A 22,197-nucleotide genomic window follows, 5' to 3' on the forward strand; every position below is an offset into this window, starting at 1 on the left:
TAGAATCTCTAATTGATTTTTTAAATGTATTTTCATCCTCTGATGAAATTTTCTATCTTGTCATGTGTTTTCTTGAATACATTAATAGCTATTTTAAAGTCTGTATCAACTAACATCAGTATCTGGATGCTTGTCAGTCTGTTTTATTTTTTTAGTTTAAACAAATTTTTATTACACAAAGTTGTCACATAATTGGATATTTTCCTACTTTGTGTACAATTCTTACTCTCTACAGAAAGGCGGCTTAACTTTTCATCTGGTGATAGTAAGCACTAAAATTCTGACTTATAGAATAGTAAAAATACCTCTGTGATTTAAGTTGAAAGAAGTACATTGGTACATGGTGGTTGCACCCAATATCAGGAATGCACAAATGTCCTTTTATTCAAAAATACAAAATAAATTATCTGTAGGCATGGACAATGGCAGCAGTAACCCATTATATATTGTCAACTGAAACCAGTAACTGATGGTTATAGTGATTTTCTTAAACATCAGCCTTCAGTCATTTTCTCCAACTGACTTCTCCGAAGTTATCGGTGAGGAACACTGCCTTGAGCTTCCTGTTGCAGTTCATTAATAAAGCACTATTCTAGGAATAAGAACATCTCACCTCCCGTTCCACCCACTGCACCCATTCCAGGGTTCTTCTCTTCTTTAGAAATTTCTATAACTACAACTTATGATGTAGTTAACAGAGAGTCCACCCCATTAGCACCCAGTAAAGCAGTTCTCACAATCTTTGTTGGGTCAATTTTTCCTTTTTCCACTATATTCATAACATAGCATCATCACCAACTGCATAATTTTCTCAACTATCAAAAATCCTTCAACACCTGCATGCTTAGCAACAGTAACTTCAGGATTTTTGAGTGTTCTTTTAATAACTTCTATACCAATTTTTAAATCTTCATTAGCTGGAGTTAATGAATCCAAGGCTCGAATGCCTTGGAGCAGGGCACAACCCCCTCCCAGAACAATGCCTTCTTCAACAGCAGCTCTTACAGCATCAAGGGCATCCATAACTCTTTCATTCATTTACTTTGACATCACCTGTCCCACCAGCCTTCAGCATTGCTACTCCATCTGAAAGTTTTGCCAGACATACATTCAGTTTTTCCTTTTCATATTCACTAGTTGTAACATCTAACTGCTCAATGATTACTTGAATACATTTTTTAATTTGAGCCTTAAAAGAAAAAACCTTTTCCTTTTAAAAGCATAGCATCATATTTGGTCAAAATGACCTCTCCATTTTTTTCTAAGTTACGAGGCTAAATAGCTTCAAGATTGAGGGCTAACCCCTCTTCACTAACCACTAGACCACCGGTAGCAATAGCTATATCTTCATGTTGGTTCTTTCTGTTGTCACCAAAATCTGGAGCTTTGACTGCTATGATCTGAAGACCAACTTTTAGCCTATTAAAAATGAGTGTACTTAGAACTTCTCTATCAATATCTTTAGCAATTATGACCAAGGACTTACAGTGAGGACTGGCAATTTCAAGAGCACGTACAGTGGTCTGGACACTAGAAATTTTCATTTCATTCAATACAACATAGGTATCCTGGAATTCACATTTCTAATCTTTTGATGTATTAATGAAGTATGGAGAAATATAGCCTCAATGAAACTTTATGCCTTTAATAATTTCTAATTCATCATTCAGTGTTTTTGCATCCTTTACTGTGATGACACCCTTTCTTCCAACCTTTTATTTGCATCAGAAATGATGTTGCCAATTTCTTTGTCTCCATTTGCAGAAATCATAGCAACCTGAGCAATTTCTTCAGGGGTTGTCACAGTTCAGACACCTTAAGTTCAGCAATTACAGCATCAACAGCTAACATCACACTTCTGATTTCCACAGGATTAGCACTTTCACTAATCTTTTCAAAGCCTTCCTTGGCAAAAGAGCATGCCAGTACAATAGCTCTGGTGGTGGCCTCCCCAGCTTCCTCATTTGTGTTATTAGCAACATCTTGAACAAGTTTAACTCCAATATTTTTATGTTTATCCTTTACATCAATTGACTTTGCAACAGTCACACCATCTTTTGTTACTTTAGAACTTCCCCAGTTGATCAATCATTGTTTTTGGCCCTACTGTAACAGCTACAGCATCTGCTAAAAAGTCTACACCTTGAAGAAATAAGGCTTGGGAATCTGCACCAAATTTTACATCTTTGGCAAAATCCCAAGTGAGATAAGGGGCTAGTACCCTAGACATCGGTCTCATCTGGCAAAAGACTGTGGGTAATTGAAGCATTTCTATGGGATGGCAGTGGGGCGTGGGTGCGGTGAGGCAGGTCATCAGTGGCGAGTGAGGGATGAGTTTATTTCCATGTTTTTTATTAAATGGCTGAAATTATGCATTTTACACTATGGAAGTTCTTTCTAGATAATGCTGTTTTCCTCTTGAGAAGTATTTTTTTGTTTTGTTTTGTTTTTAGCTTGTGAGACACAGAGTAGGAACATATCATCTTCATCTGGTAAGGACTCCGTGTGATTTAGAGTTGGATTTCAGCCCTTTCATTTCTTATTTGCCTACTGAAATTCTGGGGTGTATACCAGGAATTCTTTACGCTGGCAAATCCTGAAGACTAATTTTAACTCACTAGCACCAAGAGATGCCAATAGCTCAGCTTCAGTTCTCAACCTGACAGTATTCACTTTCCTCTTGGTTCTCCTCTTCTTGGCCTGTGCTGCTTCTATATCAGTGAAAACCTAAGGGAAATAGAGAAGGGGAATGTTGGGTTGGCTTCAGTGAATTTTCTTTCTCTCAGTGATCTTGGTTCCACAATTCCTGGTTACACTGGTGGCTCTCTGATGCCTTCAGACAATTTAACTTTGTTTTGTTTTTGTGTTATATTAGCCATTCTAGTTGTTCTCAGCTAGAGGATTGATTGGCCACAAATCTGTCATAGCCAGTAGGAGGAGACCCCTCCATTCCCTTTGATTCTGTCTCTGACTCCAGCCAATACCTGCCTTCAAGGACCAGAACACTTTTACTTACTTTTGATTGATCAAAACCTCTTTAATTCTGGTGACAGAGTTGTTCAAACACTCTTTATCTCCTCCCCTTGTCCAAGGCAAGCCCTTCTCTGGAGGATCATCATAAGAAAACCAAAGAGAAAGATGGCCCTGCATTCTAGGGTCAAGTGAACTGTTTCTACAAAATCCTTAAGTCCTCAAACCCAGTCTCCTCATTTGCCCTGACCCTGCCCATCCAGGTGGAGTGAGGAGCAACACTAACTCAGTGCTCATCCTACTAGAAGCTCCTGCCTCATGACACTGTAATCATTTGTGGAACTCTAGAAATGTTTCTATCATTTACTAGACTAAATTCCTTAAGGAACTTTTATTGTCGTATATTCAATTGCCTTTTCATGTGACAGTAACTTTGTTAAATTTTCTCTAGAGAATCAACAAAGATAATTCAGTCATTTCTCTACTGTAGTTGTTTAAAATGTGCTTTTAATTATTAACAATTTTTAATTTTGTATTAATTTCTTTTTTCTGATTACTTTTTACTAATAGTATTTACACTGGAAATGATCAATTTGGGGAAAACTTCCATTAAGTTTCTCCATATTTGTAAGGTTTTTCCACAGACTAATATCTGCCTTGATATATTTCTCTTCCAAGCTCACATCCTTTTGATGCTGGGTATCACTGGACACATTCAAACTGCAATACGACATTGATCTCTGCTCCTTTGGTTACAACATTGGGTGAGTCAGCACAATGGGAGGTAGGATGATTCTTAGAAGCCACCCCTATACCATAACACATAGCCATAAATTAACTGTAAACATAAATGAATGTGAACCACACAAGTACACCTCACTAAATCAAAACAGCCCAAATTAGCTTACCCAAACCCTTAGCTAGGTCCTGTGGCCACTCCAACTCTATCTGACAGGAGGGGAAGTGCAATGAAGGAAAAATTACAGTAGAAACAGACAGCTGTTTTGACTGATTATGGTTAAAATGTATTTGCAGATGTTACAGAAACATGTTACTATGAGAACATACTGCCCGAGCCCTTCCCAGGGCCTTACGGGGGCCATGAAGCTTAAACTTCATTAGCTTCAGGGTAAATCTACCTTGCATTTAAATATTATTAAAGACCACCCCCTGCAAAGAGTTAACTAATTTGGAATGTGGGCTCTGAAATAATCATGGACCAAGAAAAGAGGGCTAGGTCTTTTCCCTTTATATAAATTCATACATAAGGTCTTAGAGAGATTCAGTACCACATCAACCCCCTTCCCCTAATAGTCTTATATCAATAGGACTTCCCAAGGGGAGGAACAAAAGAGCAATAGTTATTCCCCAAATCCTTTCTCTCTTTCCCTCCAAGGCTTCAGTCCAATACACTTGTAATATTATTTAATACTTTGCTTCTTTAACCTTAAATGGAACTAACATTCATCAAATACCTATTACCTGTCAGACGCTGTTACCCAATATCTTCACATTATTGCCAGATAATTAGGGCAACAATTCCTGAGGACATAATGAAGGTATAGTTGCAATGAGTCAATTCCAGTCACTGTAGACGGGAGGTCATTACTTATGTACATATTTATGTTTCATATATTAATCTACAGGTTATGTTTAAAGTATAAGGATTTATATAAATTTTCTAGAATAGGATTCTATTGGCTGTGTTTATGTCTTTATATAAAATTTAACTCTTAAAATAGGATTCTTCTTGGAGGTATGTGTGAAAGTGATTAAGAATTGTTTATTTGGTAAAAGTTGGTGGAGATCAGTTTGTTGTTTGTTTCCCAACACCTGCATTAACATCCATGTGCACACAGTTTTTTTTAAAGCAAATTCAAATAAGGAAGGAGCAAGATAAAATACTAGATTTATCTATCACATGACTATAATAACTATTGTACTGTATATACAGCAAATACATAAGTTGGCTCTAAATGTTTTCTGATACTGCACACTTGTTTTCTTAAGATCCACAAAATGCTGATGAGTGAAATACGGCTTTTCATTTGTTGACTCAACAACCAGAAAACTAATTAGGGCTAGAGGCACATGCATTCATCAACTTAGAACCCTGTCAAACCCTGAAAGGTCTGAGGCAGTGGTAGCTAAATTGATGTTAGGAATATGTGAGTTCTTCTTTCTTAGGAAAAATAAGATCTCAAAACATTTATTGGACATGGAAATTGCTTAGAACATATTTAATGCTTTAAGTGCAAATATTGAAAATGTTGCAATATTGAAATTCTATTACCGGGGAGGAGACATGGTATCTGGCTGGGACCAGAGTGGCGGCTCTGCTGATGGTCAGCTCTGGTGTGCGGCAAGGTCCTTCACCATGCCTGGCACCACTAGGTTGCCAGGCAGCAATGAACTGTGATTAAAATCAAGAAATCAGGACTCACATTTTCATTGGAAAAAGGCTGAAAACTCACTTCAGATATAGAAATGGTGCTAAAATGTGACCATTTCTATGCCCCTCAGATATTCTGTACCCACAGAGTATTTTCCCTCCATTCTTTCCTACATCAGTCAGAAGATGGATGAACCACCTATGGCACCAGAAAAGGCAGCAGCTGAAGGCACAGAGCCCTTCACCCCATTCTTCCCTGAACAGGAAACCTCAAAAACACTTGTTATTTGACAGAGTTGATGTCACAAATGTCAGTCATTACTAAGTAATGTTTATTGCATTCCTGGAGTTGCTCTAGATGCTACAAATCATCTGTTACTACTGGTACAACTGAGAATTGCCAGTCACTTCCTTCTTCATGTAGGTATCTTATGTTTCCAAATTGTACCAAGAAGTAATTGTTCTGACATTTGGAGGCAGCCCTCCCCACAAGTGTTTTGCTGCCCAGTACAAAAGGTAGTTGTGGTTTTTTTCCCCAAATCTATGCATACTTCTCTCATTTCTTATGCCATTTTTTTTTGGCCAGGAAATTATACAACCCAAGGTCAGTGTTGCTTTCAAAGATAATGATAGCTGCCATCTATTGAGCAGCTATTGTTTTGTTTAACCATTATAAAAACACTGTGAAGCAAGGAATCCTTTTCCCATTTTGAGACAAGGAAATGGAAGTTCAGAGAAGTCAAGCATCTTGAGCAAGGCTACAAAGTAAGAAATAAGTCCAGGATTCCAAGCCCAGTTTGTTTGAACTCAGAGTCTATGGGATGGATAGATGGATATATATTGTGGGGGAAACAAACAAACGAACCTGGAATTAGAAATGACACCAAATTCTATTAAGTAACTCCCCTGTACCTTGCCTCTCCGGGATAAACATCTCAAATTGCTACAATCCTTCTTTCTATGACATAGTTAGAGATGTCCTCATCCCTCTGGTCACTGTCTTTTAGACCTACTTGAGTTTGTCAAAGGCCCTATTCAGGCCAAAACAAAACACAGTGCTCCAACTGCCTCTAACCAGTGCAAAAAAGACCAGAACCCCCGGTTTCTCTTGGGAGGGATACTGCTGAGAAATAAAGGTCAAGTTTAAAACACAGTTCTACATGTGTGATGGTTCCCAATGCATAGTAGTGCTTGTACTTTCATCACTGCAGCCAGCTCTGGTGCTAATGCTTAGAACCTTGACCATGTTCTTCTCATATGGCAGCTGCATTCAACACAACTCTGTGGTCTTTCTCAATAGAGTGATCACTCAGATGTGTCTTCCTGCAGCCCCCACCCTTGTGTAGTTCATTGAGGGGGACACACTAGTCATTCAATGGCTCTGGCTTACACTACCTTTGTCTGCTCTGGGCTGTGCACTTTCTGATTATCTTGCAGGGTCACTTATTCACACTGAAGAGGCAGCTATTAAAATTGAAATCCAAAAGGGGCAGAGAAGAATGAGGCTCATAATATTCATCGCATTTCTCCAGTTCTGCTGTTCTTATTTCACTTTACCCTTAGCCTTTTGACTTCAATATGGTGTTATTTTCTATTACAATACTCCACTGTTTCTGTGGTCATTATTATATTTGTTTCTCCCAAACCAAAGATGGAGGTGGAAGAATTAAATCCCTTTGTCAAAAGTGTAGCAGAGGCACTGTGTCCATAACACGCCCATGTTAATGCCTCTCTTTCCATAAAGATCCAACTTGTATCCTGCTCTCCATAGAACCTCTTCTGATCGCCCCCAGCCCCTGGTAATTTCTCCTTCTTCCAGCTTCTGTGTGCGATACTGCGAGATACTGGAGGGATCTTTGTCTGGAAAATTACACCTCTGTCATACTGGATTCTTGCATGCTACCTTTGTTTGGGTTAGTGCTGACATTTTTAGAAGGCTGGGATCCTCTGAATCATCAGCACCTGGGGCTTCAGTACAGTAACCTTCAAGGCTGTGGCAACAACAAACGTCCTTAGCCCCGCTGCTCCTAGCAGAAGGTGTCTTAGCACAAACAGGTGATGCTTTAAGTTCACGGATAAAGTTTGGTGAGTGCCAATAATGAACAAAGGAGTGGAAACTGAAAGGGACGAACAATTCCAGAGACAAGACTTTGGGATCTTATCACGATGGTAACCCTTTGGGAACTGGGAACTGGATCAATATTCTGGGATCCTGGGATCTCTGTAAAACAAAACAAAACAAACAAAAACAAAACAAAAACTCAGAAAACAAAGCAATATCTGCTTTACTGGATATGGAGAAAATTTATCTAGCAATTGCCTAGTAACATAACTAATAATATAAATTGATGATTAAAAAAATAAACTGCAGGCCAGGCACAGTGGCTCACACCTGTAATCCCAGCACTTTGGGAGGCTGAGGCAGGCAGATCACGAGGTCAAGAGATGGAGACCATCCTGGTCAACATGGTGAAACCCTGTCTCTACTAAAAATACAAAAATTAGCTGGGCATGGTGGCATGTGCCTGTAGCCCCTGATACTCGGGAGGCTGAGGCAAGAGAATCACTTGAACCTGGGAAGGGGAGGTTTCAGTGAGCCGAGATCGCACCTCTGCATTCCAGCCTGGCGACAGAGCGAGACTCTGTCTCAAAACATAAATAAATAAATAAATAAATAAATAAATAGAATAAAAGAAAATAAACTACATTCTCCTTTGGATTTTGGATTGCGTATATGGATATATGGAATAATTCCAAGGGCTGTGAATATGAAGAGCAACCAGAGAGAACCTGCGCTGAAACTCACATGGTTTGTGGATGTGGATACCACAATGTGAAGAAAAGAGCCCTAAGACGTGGGTTTCATCTAGCTTCTTTCTATACTTTTCATGCTGGCTCTCAGTCCTAAAGCAGGTCACTCTCTGTGGTTATGTTTTCTCATCTCTAAAATGAAGGAATGAAGGTGTTAAATTTCATGCTATCTAAAACATTTCCAACTGTAAAATTCTCTTTCTAAGCTATTCTCATTCCAGCAGGAAATCATTTTGTTTTCATTTCTACGTATCTTTAATTTTAGATAATCTCACGCCTAGAAATGGTTCCATAAAAGGATAAAGTACTTGAAATCACTCTCTCTCTCATCTGTTTTTTTGTATGCATAGAAAATGTCTGTTATCAGTGATTTCTGGGGTTGGGAAAGTGATTTTTACTTTTCTCTCTACTGCTGTGCTATTAGATTTTTTTTAAATAATAGCATACATTTATTAAAAATATGAAAATGAAAACTATGCCCTTTTACTTTCTGGATTTCCAAGAATAGGACATATGAAGTGAAGTTAAATTAAGCTCATCAAAGATAAATTAACTTAAATTGTTATTTTGTTGATTGAATTTTTGTAGGTAGTTTTTGATAAAATGTTGGAAAATCATTTAAAGAGATGAAACACACCCTCATTGTTCCAGCTTCTTTGTGTAGATGATAGCAAGGTTTTATAAAAAGGAATATTCAATGAACTGTGTGTATATGAGTGACTTTGGATTTTTTCCAGTTTCAGTTCTCTTTCAATACATATTGAAAACAGCAGAGACCCAGGAATTCTTATCTAAGTTATGTGCCAAAACAAATGATCAGGTTACACCTGTTTGGCTTATACTACCTTGGAAACCACCGGGCTTAAAGCACTAGTTTGCTTTCAGGGAAACAATATAATCAACTCATGCTTTTTTAAATCAAATGAGTAACTAACTGGATCTCTTATTAATCTCCACATCTGGGTCAAGAGGTAAGTTAAGCTTATTTTTCTTACGATAGATTTTGTCTATTTAAAGGGAAAATTGCATTTCTTGTAATTGGGTAGTCATTACTTCTTTTTAAAAAGTTTCAGTGACAGAAGTTATCCAAATTATTGCAAATCTCATCATACTGCCGTTCAGTTTTGTGCCGCATCACATGTGCTCTTTCTGGATAAGCTGCCACGAAGTAAGGTTGCCTATGTAGAATGTGTGGTTGACTCTAAAGCTTTCAGAGAGTGTAGCTAAGAAAGAATGCCGGACCTGAGCAAAAAGTGTGAGGGCTGATGTGAATGAGCAGGACGAGGGGGCACAGAAGAGCAGTCCAGGACCCTCTAGGGACATTTTCTGTGTGGATGGAGGGCAACTTTAGCACTGTTTCTAATAGGGGATTCTCTAAAAATGACAATGCTTATACAGGAAATTTAAAAACCTTGCAAGTGGTGTGTATACACATATGTCAGCCTGTGTGGGTACTGTTCTTTCTACTCAGTATTTCATGGATTCCCAGTGTCAAAAATTATTTTTTTAAATATACAATTATTTACATGTATCAAACCTAAAACTGCATGTAGATTTATGGCTCTTATGCATCTACATTTACAAAATAAAAATTGAACATTACAAAACCAATACAATTAAAATAAAGTTTAGCAGACAGAAGATATGTTGCTGAAACTAAATCACTACTCATTGAGAGAACCAGCTACTGACTATAGAAGCCTGATTCTTTGAAGCTGGGCTCACCTGTTCTGTGGACCAGGTGATGGCTTGTCTGTTGTCTACCACTTGTCTCCAATCAAACTACTAGCAGGCTTCATTCCTGCTGTACATCTACCCATCGTGCTTCATTTATTTGGCTTTCTCTTGAGCATACCCATTATGTGTTGTTTCTCATAGGCTGAAATAATTAAAGTTCTGGTACTTGGTTCCAGTATGATTTTAAGTACTATGTAAATGTTTTATGCAAAGGGCCAGATAGTAAATATTTTAGGTTTTGAGGGCCATCCTGTCTCTGTCGCAACTACTCCACACTGCAGTTCTAGCATGAAAGCAGTCATCAACAACAGTAAACATTTAGGCATGGCTGAGTCTCAAAAAGTGTTATTTACAAAACAGGTGGTGGACTGGATTGGGCCTGAGTGCTGTGTAGTTTGCAGAATGCTCATAAATATGAGTGCAGAAATGCTGACATCCTCTGGCAGTCCTGAAATACGAGCTGGTCATTCAGCTTTTTTGCTTTTCTGTTTGTTTTTTAAAAGCTTAGGAATATGAACGTACATATAAACTTCTTGTAGACACTTGAGAATATAACAACAAACCCTCAGGGGACCACAGATTGGGAAACAATGTTTTAGGGATTTTCCAAATAGGCCATCTTCAAAAATAAAAATGCCTCATTCAAACAGGGAATTAGAGTTTGCTAGCGTCAGCTGACACAACAGGACTCAGAGATGGAAAGATGCCTGTGGGAGGAAATAGTTTTCTTCAGGGGTTAGATGATTTGTATGCAAGGCAGAACAGAGTTATGAATGGACCAGATAATCCAGCACTCAGGGGAGAGCAGAGACTAGCCATGTAGAACTAGGGTTCTTCTACTGCTGGATTTGCTAGTGACTTATTGGGAGTGTTGGATGAGTCTCCTACCTCTCTGAGTTTTTCAGTTTTTCCATCACTGAATTGAAGGTTGTACCATACATCCTGCTCACTACTGAAGATGAAGGTAAGCATTGGATGAGATGCTGTGAAATGCTGCAGAAATGGTCAAGTGCCCAAGGGTGAGCATTATTGTTACTAAGAGGTGAAAAGAGCTGGGTATGAAGGCTGATGGATTTTTCAGGGAGTGTCGCTGGCATCTGCAAGGCAATTGGAAATCCAGTGCTCCTCAAACACAAGTTTCAAACCAGCACTTTTGGGGAATGACGAAGCAGCTCTCTGGCTCCCAGCAGTGCAAGGGCTTTTCGGACAGTATTTATGCAGGTAGCCTTGCCTGTCTTCCTCCCAGAGGCCAGCTTGACATTGCCTGAACCTCGCAGGAAGTAAAGCCTCCAGTGTTGGGCGAGAAGTTGCTGGTGTGGCAAAGCTCATACTGCAATAAAAGAAGAAAAGTGGGTTGCTCAACAGGGGTCTCAACAGTGTCACCACAATCAGAACTGGCACTCAGTTCCAAAAGTTCAGAAAGTCAGGCATATTGTTTACTCAGAGTTCAATCTATTCTAAGGGATTCATCCACATGAGCCAAGCCCAGGGACCTGATTTATAAAATGCATCTCCAGCAACTGGAACTCTTGTGTCTAATTTCAGGAGGACTTCCTTGCACAGCATAAACCATTTCAGCAAGAAAAAAATTATTACTCAGAAGGCTGCTTGCTAAATTGGCATAATGAGAATCAATTATTATGTGTAGTATCTGAAATTCAACATTTCCTGTGCATTCTACACTTTTATTTGCTTCATCTGGCAACTCTAGTTCCTTCTCTTAAAGAACATGTGGCCTGTAAAGACATTAATCACAAAACAAGTACATGATTACAACTTACAAGTGGCATGAAGGAAAAAAACCAACATAATGAACAAGAATACCAAGGAAGACCTAATTTAGATTAGTGGGGTCAGGGAAAGCCACTCTGACTCAGATTAAGGGGACCAGAGTATTGTAGGAAGGAGGAACAGAATGGATGTACTGTGTAAAGGAGAAACCAGAAGAAGGAAAGCATGTCTGGAATTCAGTATCCTTTGGAGATATGCAAGACAAGGTTGGAGATGCAGGCATGGGCACAACTACACAGGCTTTTGTTGTCCAGATAAGAGTTTGGCCTTTTTCCCCCTACCCTCAATGCAACAGAAAACCATGGTAGGGCAGAGAAATGAGAATACACAGTCTCCATTTTAAAAGTTAATCTGAATGGATAATGGGTTGGAGGGGCAAGAATGAGAAAACGAGTGCCAGCTAGAAAGCTGCTATGGTGTCTAGGCAGGAGATGAAGGTGGCTTGGATTAGAGTGGTGCAAGTGCAGATGAAAAGAGTGAAAAGTTTTGCTATGTATTTCAAAGGTAAAAACTTTGGCCTTGAATGTAGATTAGATGTGGGGTTTGAGGCAGAGAGAAGGATGAAGAATGACTTCCAAGTTTCTGGGTTCGACACTTGGGTGGATGGTGGTGCAATTTACTGAGGCAGAGAACACTGAGAAGGATCATTGCTTTGGCTGGGAGGCAGAAAGTGAAGAAAGTACTGGCAAGATTTCACTTCTGAATATTTTAAGTTTATGAGATGACATCCTAGTGGAGATGACAAGAAGGCAGCTGAAAGTCAGAGATGAGAGGTCTGCACTGGAGATACATGATTTGGGAACATTGACATATATGTAGAGGCAAGAAAGATTTAAAAGGATTCACTATATGATTTTTCTACATGGTAATCTTCCAGATGTCTGTTAATTGGCTTGCTTTGTAAACATTATTCTATAAACAGCTTTCTCCAATTGTTACAAGAACCAAATATATACGTATGAAAGAGTGATAGGTCTCTGATTTCATAGTGTTTCTTATTAGGTTTTCTTCAGATTTAATTTTTATATTCTTATTGTAAAGGATAAGAATGCCATTGTCTTTCCATCAGCAAAATATCTGAAAATAGGGGCCAGGCACGGTGGCTCATGCCTGTAATCCCAGCACTTTGGGAGGCTGAGGTGGGCAGATCTCAAGGTCAGGAGTTCGAGACCAGCCTGACCAATATGGTGAAACTCCGTCTCTACTAGAAATACAAAAATTAGCCAGCCATGATGGCAGGCACCTGTAATCCCAGCTACTTGGGAGGATGAGGCAGGAGAATCGCTTGAACCCAGGAGGCGGAGGTTGCAGTGAGCTGAGATTGCACCACTGCACTGTAGCCTGGGCAACAGAGTGAGACTCCATTTGAAAAAAAATTTTTTTAAATAGGATGGACATTTATCAGATAAGTCATAATTATGACATTTGATGCCATCATCCTCTGATTCTATTCAAAGATCAGTCACTTTTTTTTGTTGCCTTTCTTTTAGCAACACAGTATCTTACCTTCCTCCTACCTCTAAAATGCCCAACAAGGTACTTTAAAATGTTCAGTAAGATTACATAAATATCCTCTTGAGTAATATGGACAAACGCCCAGTGATACATGTCATGGGGAAACATAATATTTTTTTCCTTTTTAATCTTTGGGGCTTTGTTTTAATAATTCATAAAGACATTAACCTTTCCGGTAGGCTTAAGAATCCTTTTTATTTAATACAATTTTGTTTGTGTCCTGAAAACAAGGACATTGAAGTATTTATTCCCTGCTGAATAGGGCATTGTGTACATGTAGCTTTGTTTTCCCTGAAAATACCTCTTAGCCTTCATGTGCCTTCTCAGGGCTCTGGAATGTGGGCTCGCTCTATATTGCTTCCTCTGTAAGAGAACATGTATTATGCTCCCAACATGCATGCTGTTGGAACATCTCAGTTTTCTTAACTCCCTGTTTCCCCTCACATCACCATTTCCATGATTCTCTTTTGGCTGAGTCTATGCAGAAAAAAGTAGTATTAATTATTGTAATAGGAAACACGAGCTGAAAAGGCAAAGCTTTCACCTGAGAAATTATAAAGTAAATTAGTGGCAGGCCTGGAGCTCTAGCCCATATCTACTGGTTATGGTAGAAAGTTTAAAAAGTGGCTCTCGACTGGGAAGATTTTGTCTCCTCTCTCCTGGGAACATTTGGAAATATATGGAGACATTTTTGGTTGTCACAGATGGTAGGGGAGCTGGTTTCTAGCTGCTAGCAGCCAGAGATGCTGCTAAACTTCCTACAATGCATAGGACAGCTGCTGAAACAAATAATTAATCAACCCAAAATGTGTATGGTGCGAATGTTGAGAAACCTTGCTGTCAGATAATGGAAATTAGACTTGAGCCCTGCTCTGCATCTTACTTTGTGACCTCGAGAAAGTGGCTTCATTTCTGAGTCTGCCTTTTCATTTGCAAGAACAAAACCACCACCATCATAAGGCAAACAAAGACAAAAAAACAAAACAAAACAAAAAACCACCTTTCGGAGTGGTTTTGAGAGATCAATTCAAAAGCACAGAACAGAGTTCTGAGCATATCATGGACCCAACAAACAATGAATCAGGCCCATCCCACGGAGTTCAATGATAAGATGGAAGCAGTCAGTGCCAGAAAGAAAATGTCACTGAAATGAAAAAGAAGGCTCTTCAGATCCTTATTAGCTTTTATTGGGAAAAGAGCAAGAGATGCAAAGAAGTTTAAGAGAATTAAATAGCATCGAGGATGTACTAGAAGGTGAGGGGAGGAGATGATGAGACTGGAAATAGAACCTAGTGACAGAGTCGTAGGAGTGATGAGATTTCAGCAGTGACCTGGAGATGGATTTGAGATGCATTTAGGAGGAATCTGAAGAACTTTGTGGACAATTAAAAAAGGGTTATGAGAGAGGAGTCTAGGATGAATATGAGATTTCTGATGGGTGCTTTGATGTTGGTGATGCCATTCAATAAGAATGAAATCGAAGGGCAAGGAAAAGAACAAATTCAGTTGTAGATGTATCAAGTTCAGAATTCTTGTGGGACATTTAGATGATCACCACGAGGCAGGGAACTATGTAGGTTTAGGGAGAGTCAGGAAGGTGAAAGCAGAAGTCGAATCCATGGGGATGAGTGAAATTTTCTAGGGAGAGCATGAAGAGTAAGAAAAGAGCAAAGGACAGAATTCTTAAGAGCTGGACAACAAAAACGAAGATGAAAGAATCAGGAGGAGTGAAACAAGAAGAGAGGGTAGAGTGGTGTAGAACTCAAGTCTGAAGAAGTTTCAGGAACACAAGTGCAGGCAACAGTGTCAAATGTCACAGGAAAATTACATAAAATTCAAGTGTCCACAAGATTTGGCAGTTGCATGACGGTACTAACTTTAGCATAAATGTTAAGTACAATGATGAACAGAAAACCTAGACTCAATGAGTTGAGGAGTAAATAACAGTTGAGGAAGTAGAAATGAGGGATAAAGGAAGAAAGACTGTCAGCAAGATAAGCTATGAAGATTCTCCCTCTCCCCCACTAAAAATGGACACTTAAGCATATTTGTAGGCTGAGAGGAAGGAGACAAGGGAGATTGAAGACCACAGAATACAAAACAGGGAAAACTGACAGATCAAGAATGGGATATAGAGTGTGAATGATTATTTTGGGGCAAGAAGAGGGAGACTCTCCCTCCAAACTGGGTAAAGAAGGTAAATTGGGTGTGAATATGTCAGTCTGGAGGGTGAGGGAGAGGAAGTTTGTATTGGAGAGCTTTACTTTTCATTATCAAATTGGTGGCAAGCTGAGCTGCTGATATGGGATATGCGAAACAAGAGGAAGTAGGAGCAGGTAATAAACCTCAAGGATTGGGAGGGGCATTAACGAATTAGAGAAAGTGAGTAGAGACTACAGCGTCAACAATCTGGCATGTGAAGGACATCTCAAGATACCAGGATCACCTTGATATTCATATCTAATTATCTTCATATGAGTAACATGACCCATCCATCTTTAGAGGGAAGCAATAAACCAGAAAGATTTTGCCAACCACAGAATTGTTTGCAAATGGGGTAGTGGGCAGTGGGGTAGATGACCAACCAAATCTCAAATTAAAGTGGACATGGGATTAATTATGTCCATGGACCAGTTGTATCATCTCCTTATATGTAAGCATATCCTTCGGGATTCTTGGAGAGCCCTAAACCACCAGAGTTGTTGTAATGCAGAAATTGTAATTTATCTTACATAATCCCTCAAATAGTAGAAATGATCTGTAGAATAGAAGTAAATGAATCCTGATGAAATTGTTTTATTTTGCAGAGTCTTGCCTTCTTTTGAGCCTAAGTCATGAGTTGGATGTTCCTCAGAGATCTCCTGAGTGGAGTAAATAAATACTCCACTGGGATTGGACAGATTTGGCTGGCTGTCGTGTTTGTCTTCCGTTTGCTGGTCTACATGGTGGCAACAGAGCATGTGTGGAAAGATGAGCAGAAAGAGTTTGAGTGCAACAGTAGACAGCCCGGTTGTGAAAATGTTTGTTTTGATGACTTCTTCCCCATTTCCCAAGTCAGACTTTGGGCCTTACAACTGATCATGGTCTCCACACCTTCGCTTCTGGTGGTTTTACATGTAGCCTATCGTGAGAGTAGAGAGAAAAGGCACAGAAAGAAACTCTATGTCAGCCTAGGTACAATGGATGGTGGTCTATGGTACACTTATCTTATCAGCCTCATTGTTAAAACCGGTTTTGAAATTGGCTTCCTTGTTCTATTTTATAAGCTATATGATGGCTTTAGTGTTCCCTATCTTATAAAGTGTGATTTGAAGCCTTGTCCCAACACTGTGGACTGCTTCATCTCTAGACCCACTGAGAAGACGATCTTCATCCTCTTCTTGGTCATCACCTCATGCTTGTGTATTGTGTTGAATTTCATTGAACTGAGTTTTCTGGTTCTCAAGTGCTTTATTAAGTGCTGTCTCCAAAAATATTCAAAAAAACCCCCAATTCCTCAGTGTGTGAGTGCCACAGCCTCAGACATGTTGAATGTGGTAGGAGAGGGACCCTACTCCAGAATCATCATTCATACTTGGCCATAAACATACTCCCACCACCTGAAGCAAAGCTACTTGGTGACATACAAGAGGGTTACACAAAGAAAACCTGCATCCCTCCTCAGCAAGGCCTAAGCTGAGTTGGAAGACAAAGCATGTCAGCCTTAGTATCATTTGGGAGGATTTTTTTTACATTGTCAATATGCTTTCAGTTATGAGCACTAGACAGAGGTCTCATTGTTTTGTTGTAGGGTTCTCCAGTATGTGGATAACATTAGTTGTTTTAGAATAGGTAATTGCAAATTAGTCTGAAGAAATCTAACAGGATTCTTTTAAGAGCTTAGATTTTTCAACAAAAAACAAAAAAAGAAACCCTGTGTCAGTTTTCTGTTTTTTCTAACTATCTCATTACAATTTGTGCACAATGAACTGGAAAACATAAAAAGTGACACTTTAGACAAATGTGATGGCCTTCGAGCTGAAATGAAGGAACTGGCAATCTTTCCAAAGTGGCAGCCAAGGCCCCACTCCCTGTCCTACTCAATCTCTGTAGGGAAAAACTGTGGGATAGGACATTAGCCAGATGGAGACACACAGAGGAACATTCAACAGGAAGATCTCCAGGCCTTTTTCCGATTCAGGGATCCTTGGATGTAACAGGACTAGAGGAGAGGGAGGAAAGCTATCATTTCAGTGGTCTCCAAATTAAGTACAAATATTACTGGGAGGTATCCCACTTAAGCCTGAACCAGCAGATGTTCAAAAGGGTCACTCTAGAGTCAGAAAGGCAGGTCCCCCAGAAGGCAACACATTGATAGGAAATGGAGGCCACAGAAAAAGAATGTGCCCACTTGACAATTACTTAAGATTTCTATTTAACCAAAAGAACATTGAAATACTTTGTAAATATTCATATTGTTGAATCTTTCGTAATCAGGAATTCCCTATGTACTATATAGTATGTATGTCCCAGTTTGCCTATAATTTAGTAGTATATCTCCCTCTAGGACAAACAGTAAAATGTGTACCATGTTGTTACAGTGGTGCAAAAATGTTTAAAAAGTTTATCACCTGTTTTGAAGACTAGAACTTTCTTTACTTTTCTTTATTTTTCTAGAAATTCACAGATACATTCTCTTTGGATTTAATACTCTAACATATATACACTTCTTCAGAATAAAAATAAAGGTATTTCACAATGCTCTTTGGCTGTCATTGGTATCTTTGCTAGACTGTAGTGGGTATGATTACTCTGTGAAATAAAACATGTTCTGACAACTTTAGAACAGGATTTGCAACACTGCTTGGTAAAGATAGCTCAGAAATTCTTCTTCTCCCTTGGGAATTTAACAGAAAATCAGGGCATAAAAATGTAATTTTAACTAAAGACCAATTATGTCTTCCATGCCTTGCCCTCTTCAGAATATAATCTCATTACAAGTCATACGCAATGAGGGTTATTTGGGTGATTACGTGGTCTACAGACTATGTCAGCAGCAGTGGTCATTATCTCTATCTTAAAGACTGTGTTCTAGACAATGGAAAGAAAGGTGAAATTTGTGGTTTACCCCTTTTTTCAATTTATAAGACAGGTCACTGCTGGACTTGAGCTTACAACCATGTACTTTATCATTGAACATGAAAACATCTACCCTGCACGAATGCAGGTAATTATGAATTTTGTGTGTGTATGTGTGACAATAATAGGTGGTTAGAAGAAATTTAAGGTTTTTGAGACCCTGATCGTGGCACAGAATCTAGAAAACAGGGTTTCAGAATGCAGAACTGGAATGGAAACAAGGGATTTTGTCAGTCTGAGGATGAGTTTGATGCCAAAAATGTTTTGGGGGAGCTCAGTCTCTTCATACCAGTTAAGGCAAGTTCTGCCTAAGCAAAAAAGTCCAACTGCTTGGCCATATATTCTTTGCATTTCCACTTTGTATAGAAAAGAAACTGAAAGGTAATGTGAGCAAGGGTAATGGCAGCGTAGATGTTTAAATAGGAAGGTGAGTGATTTTTGTTCCTTGAGTCTTGCTGGTAGTACCTTAATTTACAAGTAAGTTTCCTATGAGAACATTCTGATGACTTTCTTGGGGTCAGTGAGGACCCAAAGTATTTGATTGAAATTGGCAGTTAATTTGTATCATATTTATTGTTTCTCTTGTTGGTAAATTAATATTTATTGAGCACCTGGGAGCAAGACACTGTGCTATGTACCTCCCAAGATTTAATGCATAATTCCTGCTCAAGAAAATGTCCACTTCTGTTGAGGGTCATGGAGGATGGAGTATCTTACACCTGTGTCTTGGTCTCATTGGCCCACCTCAACTGTTTCACCCTGAAACCTTCTGGTGCCCATAGAGCAGACAGTAACCTTGGAGATAAGGAAAAAGCAATCACTTTTCTTCAGGGACATGCAACTAGTACAGGCAGACTGAGCAATCAACCATAGGTCTTCCCAGATCACTAAACAGAGGTCTCCCTAATTTCATTTAAGCCACTCCCAGCTTGCAGTGATTATTCTGACTGCTCCGCACTTGTCCCATACTCTTTCTAGTTACAGACCTTGTTCCTGGCCACAGGAGTTCTCATTAGAGCTGGCAGGAAATGTTTTCAAGCACTTGTACAAAAGAATGCCCAGAGCTCTAAGTGGTTGTAGTTCCAGTCTTCCCAGTGGAATGAAGCCAATCTAAAAACAAGACTGTGAAGATGAGAGAGGAGGGGGAAAAAGGCAAAGACTTGAGGATGTTTGAACTCCTCAATACCATTGTCCCTGAGCCTGGCTCTACTTCTAACCTTTCTGTGGTTAGTCACATGAAAGATAAATTCCTTTTTCCTTAAGCTGGTTCAAGTTGGATTTCTGTGTCTTGTAACTGAGAGTCCCAATAAAGCCACATTCTTCATAAATTTATTTCCTGTATAATACAAAATTTTAATAATTTAAAAGCCTATAGTACCCTGCCTCTCCTTATTCTAGCTCATATCTCATCGCATACATGTAATGCTTTTCTTAAATACTGATGCCATTTATTTCTAGTTTGTTTGTATATTTAACACTGCACAGAGCACAAAAGTGAGGAGCACTTCATAGCTCTTTAAAAGACTAATTAGAGGGCAAGTGCAGTGGCTCATGCCTGTATTTCCAGCACTTTGGGAGGCCAAGGCAGGAGGATCCCTTGAGCTTCGGAATTCAAACTTGAGGTGGGCTATGATCGTGCCACTTACTGCATCCAGCCTGGGTGACAGAGCAAGACCCCGTTTTTTGTTTTTTTTTGTTTTTGTTTTTTGTTTTTTTTTTTTTGAGATGAAGTCTTGCTTTCTCCCCCAGAGTGGAGTGCAGTGGTATGATCTTGGCTCACTGCAACCTCCGTCTCCCAGGTTCAAGTGATTCTCCTGCCTTAGCCTCCCGAATAGCTAGGATTATAGGCACCCACCAACATACCCGGCTAACTTTTTTATTTTTAGTAGAGACGGGGTTTGCCATGTTGGCCAGGCTGGTCTCGAACTCCTGATCCACCTGCCTCAGCCTCCCAAAGTACTGGGATTATAGGCCTGAGCCACCATGCCTGGACAAGACCCTGTATTAAACAAAACAAAAACTAATGAGGAAAGAAAGCAGCAGTGGTGGAGCACGTAGAGGCAAAACGTGTCAGAATTCAATTCAATTTTTATGACAAAAGCCCAAGGAAGGTGTTCTAGGTCTAGAAATATCTGCCAGAAGCACTTTCTCTAATATAAATCGGGCTTCTTTTCACAAAGCAAATCTTCCTTTGGCTGAAGATATTGGTGACTGTGAGGAGCTCTGAGAATTTTCCACAGACCCATCTTGTTTCCCCAGTGTTAGACAGTCTAACTAACAACTTTCTGAGATATCTTTTAAAAATTCTATAATGTTCCCAAATATTGTTTGAAAGCAAAGTAAAATGAGTTCTGGATTTTACTGACATAGGTCAATATTCCCATCTATTTAAAGGTGAAGTATCAAATCCTTCCCCGGCTACAAAGAATTTTTAATTTTTTTTCTATTAAAAAGGAAAAATGGGCTGGACGCAGTGGCTCACGCTTGTAATTCCAGCACTCTGGGGGGCTGAGGCGGGCAGATCACGAGGTCAGGCGATTGAGACCATCCTGGCTAACACAGTAAAACCCTGTCTCTACTAAAAATACAAAAAATTAGCAGGGCGTGGCGGCGGGCGCTTGTAGTCCCAGCTACTCAGGAGGCTGAGGCAGGAGAATGGCGTGAACCCAGGAGGCGGAGCTTGCAGTGAGCGAAGATTGTGCCACTGCACTCCAGCCTGGGCGACAGAGCAAGAAAAAAAAAAAAAAAGGAAAATGTTGTTCAGAAGAAATATGTAATTTCTGTTAATACTTTATCTCAAAAAACCTTCAGATAGTAATGCCTCCTGTCAAAGTAAAGAGAGAGAATGGTTGTTGTGTAGAATTGGGGATGAATCAATCACAGGACACTGAAAAAGTGGACTTGATTCCTCTTCTTTTGGAAAAGGTCACCATTAAACTCCGTGCTGTGGATTGGGGCCAGAGCAGACAAATATTAAGCAATACAACTACCATATTGTTGGTATAAAAATGTTAACGAAATAGATAAGTAATCTCCTGTGATTAAAAGAGGTATTAATCACTAGGTTAGCCAAGAGTTTTCATTCATGTTTATCTCAAAGAAAAGTGCAGTAACTTGAGATCTGACTTTCTGTGGAAGATAAGCAAACCTGATAAACCAATCCTCTTAGAGATTGCTCCTAATTACATTAATTTGATATTTAAAATGACTGTAACTACGATCGACTTTGTCTTATTCATCTCTTTATACCCCTATATCCCCATAGGTTAGGTTCCTTTGTGCTTAGGAACTCAAAAGTTTCTTGGAAAAAAACGTTGTGTTCCTCTTCCCTCTCCACTTAACCCTGATTTTGTTGGGGATGTCAATGTGCCCAGCTAAAAAGGTATATTTTAAATTCTCCTCTGCATGTAGAGATAGCTGTGTGACTATCTTCTTGTCAAAGCAACAGGGTGCTTTGGGGAAAGTTGCGTAAAAAGTGTGCTGACCTAGTTTGCACGCATCTTTTTCCCCACGCCCACCCCTTCCTGCCCGAAACATCATAGCTTAATGTTGCCGGGAACATCTTTCTGCCATGAGGTGACTCTGAGGATGGATGTGAGACCTTCTGAAGAAGACAGGCAGGCTTCTGGGCCACTGATGCCATTATGAAATTGCCTTATCAGCCTCGAACTGCCTATTCTCCTACTGTCTGCTTGTTATTATGTGAGAGACAACTTAACTCCTACCCGATGTAAGTCACTAACTCGTTAATTTCTTTTTCTTTTTTTTTTTTTTTTTGAGACGGAGTCTCGCTCTGTCGCCCAGGCTGGAGTGCAGTGGCCGGATCTCAGCTCACTGCAAGCTCCGCCTCCCGGGTTTACGCC

At 39.6% G+C, this 22,197-nt stretch overlaps 1 protein-coding gene and 1 pseudogene across 1 annotated transcript; one reads left to right on the forward strand and one right to left on the reverse strand.

Moving 5' to 3' along the window:
- Window positions 1–256: 256 nt before the first annotated feature.
- The window catches only part of LOC105496199 (60 kDa heat shock protein, mitochondrial pseudogene), a 35,038-nt pseudogene continuing 13,097 nt past the window's right edge, over window positions 257–22,197 (reverse strand).
- Window positions 15,996–17,915, forward strand: LOC105496194 (gap junction protein beta 7). The gene has a single exon (XM_011766375.3). It carries the CDS (start codon window positions 16,051–16,053, stop codon window positions 16,798–16,800), a length of 750 nt encoding a protein of 249 aa, XP_011764677.1. The 5' UTR covers window positions 15,996–16,050; the 3' UTR covers window positions 16,801–17,915.

Source organism: Macaca nemestrina, chromosome 5, assembly GCF_043159975.1.
Source record: "Macaca nemestrina isolate mMacNem1 chromosome 5, mMacNem.hap1, whole genome shotgun sequence".
Classification (NCBI taxonomy): Eukaryota; Metazoa; Chordata; class Mammalia; order Primates; family Cercopithecidae; genus Macaca; species Macaca nemestrina.

What these genes read in the sequence shown, in the direction of transcription:
- LOC105496194 (XM_011766375.3), top strand. Translation starts at nt 16,051, where the DNA reads ATGAGTTGGATGTTCCTCAGAGATCTCCTGAGTGGAGTAAATAAATAC.